The sequence below is a fragment of the Zophobas morio genome, unplaced genomic scaffold, assembly GCF_036711695.1.
Source record: "Zophobas morio isolate AGI-343-1 ecotype UQ-CSIRO unplaced genomic scaffold, CSIRO_AGI_Zmor_V1 ptg000021l, whole genome shotgun sequence".
Classification (NCBI taxonomy): Eukaryota; Metazoa; Arthropoda; class Insecta; order Coleoptera; family Tenebrionidae; genus Zophobas; species Zophobas morio.
In genome coordinates, this window is record NW_026972126.1 from 14,641,179 (window position 1) to 14,648,684 (window position 7,506).

The window sequence follows — 7,506 nt, forward strand, 5'->3', positions numbered from 1 at the left end:
ATATGGAATAACTCGATTTTTGTTTTTTCATTTTAAAGATTTGGTCGCATACATTTGTTTACTGTGACAGAAGCAGCAAAAATATTGTCTATTGTCTATTGTTACTGTCTAAAATTTTCAGTACCCCCCCTTTACCCAAAGACATTTTTTTTCTGATTTGGACTTTGTTTCATTTTTTGCAACATTTCTTAGAAAATTCCAACCACTTTTCCAGAATTATCAAAATGAAATAGGTATGAGAATTTTTGGAATATTTTAAAAATTTGGTTTTGAAGCCAAAAATTTCGAAAATCTTATTCTTGTCATCAGGCTATGTTTTTTAAATCACCTCGTCCATGGCCATATTCAAGAATTTTTTGTGGATATTTTTTTGACTTTGAAAAATTACCTGAAAAGAGTTTTTGTTGATTTCTACTTACAGAAGGTATTTTCGTCTTCATTTCTTCGAAAATTTCAATCACTTGTCCAGACTCGCTAAGATGAAATATGGCAATTTTTGGATATTTTAAAAATTTGATTTTGAAACCGAAAATGACGAAAATCTTGACCTGGATCCATCAACATGTTATGTTTTTCGAATTCGTTCGTCGAGAGGCATTTCTTAGAATTCTTTGTGTATTTTTAGGCAATTTTGCCACAAGCTAAAATTTTCAACCTTCTGAAATTTTTTGTCTTTTCCGAAAATTTCCAGAAGATATTTTTTTTTATTTTCACTTGGGGAAATATTTTTTGGCACCAATTCATCGAAAATTCCAACTACTTTTCTAAAATCATCAAAATGAAATATTGCCATTTTTGGAATAAGTATTTTAAAAATTTGATTTGGAAAGCGAAATTTTAGAAAAAAATTATGATTTAAAAACCTTAATCACTCTAAGTTTTTTAATTACCTTATCGATATCTGTTTCCAAGAATTTTTTGTGGATTGGATTTTTTTGGCACTATACAAGTTCACTTTTTCGAAATTTCCGAGCACTCTCAAAATTTACCTGAAGAGAGATTTTGTTGGTTTCGGCTTGCATAAAGTATTTTTGTCTTCAGGTCTTCGAAAATTCCAACCACTTGTCCAGAGTCGCCAAGATCAAATATGTCAATTTTTGGATTTTTTAAAAATTTGATTTTGGAAAATTTCGAAAATCTTGGCCTGGATCCATCAACATGCTATGTTTTCGAGCTAGGTCGTCGAGATATATTTCCGGGAATTCTTTGTGTATTTTTAGCTAACTTCGCAAAAAGCTAAAATTTTCCCCCTTTTGAAATGTTTGATCCATTTCTGAAAACTTTCAAAAGTTTCTTAAAGATATTTTTTTGGTGATTTCCACTTGAAGAAGTCATTTTTGGCAAGAATTCATCGAAAATTCCAACCTCTTTTCCAAGAAGATCAAAATGAGATAATGCCATTTTTGGAAAATGTATTTTAAAAATTTGATTTTGAAGCTGAAATTTTATAAATCTTGATCGGAAACCATAATCACGCTATGTTTTTTAATAACCTCGTCAATAGCTATGTGCAAGGTATTTTCGTCTTCATTTCGAAAATTTCAGCCACTTTTCCAGAATCGCCAAGATCAAATATGTCAATTTTTGGATTTTTAAAAAATTTTATTTTGGGAACCACAAATTTCGAAAATCTTGGCCTGGATCCATCAACATGCTATATTTTTCGAGTTAACTCGTCGAAATGAATTTCCTAGAATTCTTTGTGTATTTTTAGACAACTTTGCAAAAAGCTAAAATTTTCCTTCTTCTGAAATTTTTTATCTATTTCCGAGCATCTTGAAAATTTTCTAAAGATATTTTTTTCTTAATTTACACTTCTAGAAGCCATTTTTGGCAAAAATTCATCGAAAATTCCAGCGACTTTTCTAAGATCACCAAAGTGAAATATTATCTTTTTTGAAATATTTTAAAAATTTGATTTTGAAACCGAAATTTTAGAAATCTTGGGTTGGAACTACAATTACAATCACCCTACGTTTTTAAATCGCCTTGTCGATATCTATTTCCAAGAATTTTTTCTTCCGAGCACTCTTAAAAATTACCTGAAGAGAGTTTTTTGTTGATTTCGACTTGTAGAAGGTATTTTCGTTTTCAGTTTTTCGAAAATTTTAACCACTTGTCCAGAATCACCAAAATGAAATATGGGAATTTTTGGGTTTTCTAAAAATTTGATTTTGAAACTGAAAAATTCCAAAATATTGCTTTGGATACATCAACATGCTTTTTTTTGAGTTAGCTCGTCGAGATGTTTACCTATTCCAGAGTTTTTTGTGTATTTTTAATCAACTTTACAAAAAAATAAAATTTTCAATACTTCCTCAAATTTTTTATCTATTTCCGAGCACTTTCAAAATTTACCTAAAAATATTGTTTTGTTGATTTCCACTTGGAGAAGTCATTTTTGGCACCAATTCATCGAATTGCAATCACTTTTCTAAGATCATCAAATTGAAATATTGCAGTTTTTGGAATATCTATTTTAAAAAATTTGATTTTGAAACTGAAATTTTAGTAATCTAGGTCTGGAACCATAATCCGCTGTTTTTTTAAATCACCTTGTCAATATCCATCTCCAAGAATTTTTGTGGATTTTTTGGCACTTTACAAGCTTATTTTTTCGAAATTTTTGAACCTTGTCCGAGCACTCTCAAAAATTACCTCAAACGAGTTTTTGTTGATTTCGACTTGTAGAAAGTATTTTCGTCTTCATTTCTTCTACAATTTAAACCATTTGTCCAGAATCGCGAAGATGAAATATGGCAACTTTTGGATTTTTTAAAAATTTGAATTTGAAACTGAAAATTTCGAAAATCTTGGAACCATCAAGATGCCATGTTTTTCGACTTTGGTTGTCGAGATGTATTTCCTCGAATTCTTTTTGTATTTTTAGGAAATTTTAAAGATATTTTTTTGATTTCCACTTGGAGAAGTCATTTTCGGCAACAATTCATCGAAAATTCCAACCTCTTTTCCAAGAAGATCAAAATGAGATAATGCCATTTTTGGAAAATGTATTTTAAAAATTTGATTTTGAAGCTGAAATTTTATAAATCTTGGTCGGAAACCATAATCACGCTATGTTTTTTAATAACCTCGTCAATAGCTATTTTCAAGTATTTTTTGTGTATTTTTATTGGTACCTACTTTACAAACTCACTTTTTCGAAATTTTTGAGCCTTTTCCGGGCACTCTCAAAAATTATCTGAAAAGATTTTTTGTTGATTTCGACTTGTAGAAGGTATTTTCGTCTTCATTTCGAAAATTTCAACCACTTGTCCAGAATCATCAAGATCAAATATGTCAATTTTTGGATTTTTTAAAAATTGTATTTTGGAACCACAAATTTCGAAAATCTTGCCCTGGATCCATCAACATGCCATATTTTTCGAGCTAACTCGTCGAAATGAATTTCCTAGAATTCTTTGTGTATTTTTAGACAACTTTGCAAAAAGCTAAAATTTTCCCCCTTCTCAAATTTTTGATCTATTTCCGAGTATCTTGAAAATTTTCTAAAGATATTTTTTTGTTAATTTACACTTAGAGAAGCCACTTTTGGCAACAATTCATCGAAAATTCCGGCCACTTTCCTATGATCATCAAAATGAAATACATATTTTCTTTTTTGAAATATTTTAAAAATATTATTTTGAAACCGAAATTTTAGAAATCTTGGGTTGGAACTACAATCACCCTACGTTTTTTAACTCGCCTCGTCGATATCTATGTCCAGAATTTTTTGTCGATTTTTTTGGCACTTTCCAAGCTCAATTTTTCGAAATTTTTGAGCTTTTTCCGAGCACTCTTAAAAATTATCTGAAGAGAATTTTTTGTTTGTATTCGACTTACAGAAGGTATTTTCGTTTTCATTTTTTCGAAAATTTTTACCACTGGTCCAGAATCACCAAGATGAAATATGGCAATTTTTGGGTTTTCTAAAAACTTGATTTTGAAACTGAAATTTTAGTAATCTTAGTCTGGCACCATAATGTATTTTTTAAATCGCCTCGTCAATATCCATTTACAAGAACTTTTTGTGATTTTTTTTTGTCATTTTACAAGCTTATTTTTTCGAAATTTTTGAACCTTGTTCGAGCACTCTCAAAAATTTCCTCGAACGAGTTTTTGTTGATTTCGACTTGTAGAAAGTATTTTCGTCTTCATTTCTTCTAAAATTTCAACTATTTGTCCCGAATCGCCAAAATGAAATATGGCAACTTTTGGATTTTTTAAAAATTTGATTTTGAAACTGAAAATTTCGAAAATTTTGGATCCATCAAGATGCTACGTTTTTCGACTTAGGTTGTCGAGATGTATTTCCTCGAATTCTTAGTGTATTTTTAGGAAATTTTAAAGATATTTTTTTGACTTCCACTTGGAGAAGTCATTTTTGGCAACAATTCATAGAAAATTCCAACCTTCTTTCTAAGATCATCAAAATGAAACATTGATATTTTTGGAATATTTTAAAAACTTGATTTTGAAACCGAAATTTTAGAAATGTTGGTCTGGAACCATAATCGCGCTGTTATTTTTTAAATCACCTTGTCGATATCTGTTTCCAAGAATTTTTGGATATTTTTTTTGACACATTGCAAGCTCAATTTTTCGAATTTTTTCAGTCTTTTCCGATCATTCTCAAAATTTACCTAAATTATCTGAAGAGAGTTTTTGGTGATTTAGAAGTGCAAAAGTTATTTTCGTCTTCATTTCTTCGAAAATTTCAACCATTTATCTAAAATCGCAAAAAAAACTATATACTTTAATTTATTTTTTTGCAGACAAACAAGTTCACAAATTAGGGGAGATTTTGGAACAAAATTACTTTAGTTAATTACTACTAAAGTTAATTTTTAGCATATACATATCGGAGGCACCGAGATTTTTTTATAACAATATTTGTCAAATAAATATTTTAGCTTAGAGTAGAATTAATTCAAGAACGAACTACTTTATATTTCCAGTTTTTATATCTTTAAATATTACTTATATTTATCATGGGAATTACAAGATTTAGAAGACTGATAAGTAATAATTTAGTGGAATAAACTGATAAGTGGTAAAAATACAGGTGTATGTTCTAAAATAAGGTGGAATGAACTTCCTAAAACCATTTGGAAAATAGCCAAGCATTTGTCATCTTAAAATCGTAGATGCCTCTGCTGTTCACTTAAATTATTATGGTGTGAGAACTGATGAGAGATTAAGTTACTACAAAAATCCATTAAAGCAAAAAGGGTGTTAATTACCTAGGAAATTGCCTCATTTAGTTAGACTCACTAAAGACAAGAAGTGGCAAAGTGCTTGATTTTATAGCAACAGTTTGAACAAAGGTATGCGGCACAATTGTAACGAAATTTTCAAGCCATTAAGATTTGACTTAACTTAACAACATTACACCATAATAGTTTTAAAATTCTGCTTGTTAGTTTAGAATCATAGTACAACTTTTTTATATTTCTTGTAGTCACTGGGCAACCACGAATTCGACTTTGGCGTGTCAGCCCTCGCTCCCTTCGTCGAAGCCGCCGAATTTCCCCTAGTAGCCGCCAATCTCAACTTCGAAAAAGAGCCTTCACTCAACAAAGTCAACAAATCAGTGGTACTGGAAGTAACAGGCCGAAAAGTAGGCATCGTGGGCCACCTCACCCCCGACACTACCCTCATGTCGTCACCCGGAGGCGTCATATTCCTCGACGTTGTCGACTCCGTGAAAAAAGAAACCGAACAACTGGCCAAAGCAGGCGTCAACATAATCATAATTTTGGGGCATTCGGGGTACGAAATGGACAAAAAAATCGCCGCGGAAGTACCTCTAGCTGACGTGGTTGTTGGAGGCCACACTAACACGTTTCTGTGGAATGGGGCGCAGCCAGACACCGAAAAACCCGAAGATTTGTACCCAAAGGTTGTGGTACAACCAAACGGGAAAAAAATACCGGTGGTGCAAGCGTACGCCTACACGAAATATTTGGGGCTTTTGAACACCACGTTCGACAAAAACGGCGACTTGGTGGACTTTAAAGGTCAACCAATTTTTCTGGACACTGATATCCCTCAAGAAACAGATTTTTTGAATTTGTTGGAAAAGTACCGACCGGAAGTTATCGCGTTAGACAAAATGGTGGTGGGAAAATCTACAGTACTGCTGGATGCTACTTCCAACAAGTGCAGACATGTTGAATGTAATTTAGGTAACATGATTGCGGATGCTTTTGTGTACTATATGGCTGCACAATACGCCGGTCCCGGATGGACTGATACCCCCATAGCGTTGGTAAATGGTGGTAGTGTTCGAACAACCATCGACCCTTCAGTTAGGGGCGGCAATATCACCAGGGGAGAACTCATGGGCACTTTACCCTTCGAAAACCAAGTGATTACCATAACTTTGAACGGCTCCTCCTTAATTAAAACTTTAGAAATAGGTGCAAGAAGTAACGGAGAGACTTCTAAAGGAGAGTTTTTGCAAGTTTCTGGTCTTCGCGTGGTGTATGATTATAGTAAACCGAGCTATTCTCGAGTAGTGTCGGTGAAAGCAAGGTGTGGAACTTGCAGAGTTCCAATTTATGAACCTGTTGTTGCAGATAAATTGTATAACATTGTGACTCTTAGTTTCCTGGTGGGCGGCGGCGATGATCACTATATTATAAGAGATGCAGATAATAAGAAAACTCAAGATTTGGCAGACGTTGACACCGTGGTTTGGTATCTCAGTAAACAGTCGCCGGTTTACCCTGAAGAACAGGGTAGGATCGAGTTTATTGAACACAAGGAGAGTGACAAATCTTTGGGTAGCCGGAGGATAGGTCCCACGGTTTTGTCCTTAATGTTAGTTCAATTATTATTTCGTTTTTTTATAAATTAAATAGTACTTAATATTTTAGGTAATAAAAGAATTTGAAGGAAGAACAGTTTTAATTTTCTCTTGCTGTGATAAATAAAGCTAGAGAATTGAGTGAAGCAGGTTATGCAACCAGTTATACAGTTTCCAGTAAACTATTTTTTATCTTTGTATTTGCTTGTTTTTTATTTATAGATAAACCACGATTGTTAAAGTTAAATGTATTTAAAAACAATACGCGTTATTCGGCTGTTGATTCTCATTTGGAGTTCTACAGTTAAACTTGGTGGAAGATTCGTATTTAAAAAAATTTCCAATAAAACCGGCGACGTTCAGCAACAAAAAACCTTTTTGTTGCGATTTCATTCTGAAAAGCTTGTTAATCAGTTAAGTCGAGCGTGAGTTGCTGAAATTAAAAAAAAATAGGATTATTAGATTTTCCAGGTTCCTATGTATACACCGGTCGTGGCTTCCCACGCATCCCTGCCACGTTAGTTGTCTGAACAGCCAAATGTTATTTTCTTTTATTTTCAACATCGTCAGACAGGTTTCACAAGTCAGTAACAGTTAAAAAAACGTATCTACAGTACGACAGACAGGTAATATTGCGAAAAATCAATAAACTTGGAAACATCAAGAGTATAATAAGAAATATCACCTCAGAA

General features: G+C 32.6%; 1 protein-coding gene across 3 annotated transcripts in view; it reads left to right on the plus strand.

The window, feature by feature from the left end:
- LOC135132294 (protein 5NUC-like) overlaps positions 1–7,014 on the plus strand; it is a 28,309-nt gene extending 21,295 nt beyond the window's left edge. The window contains exons 2-3 of one of the 3 annotated variants that reach the window (XM_064060341.1): positions 5,465–6,828; positions 6,885–7,014. In XM_064060341.1, the coding sequence (XP_063916411.1) occupies positions 5,465–6,828; positions 6,885–6,888 (1,368 nt within the window). In that variant the 3' untranslated portion in view covers positions 6,889–7,014. Of the gene's footprint in view, positions 1–5,464 lie in introns of all 3 variants that reach the window. The other 2 variants (XM_064060340.1, XM_064060339.1) reach the window with 2 other exon arrangements.
- The last annotated feature ends 492 nt before the right edge of the window (positions 7,015–7,506 follow it).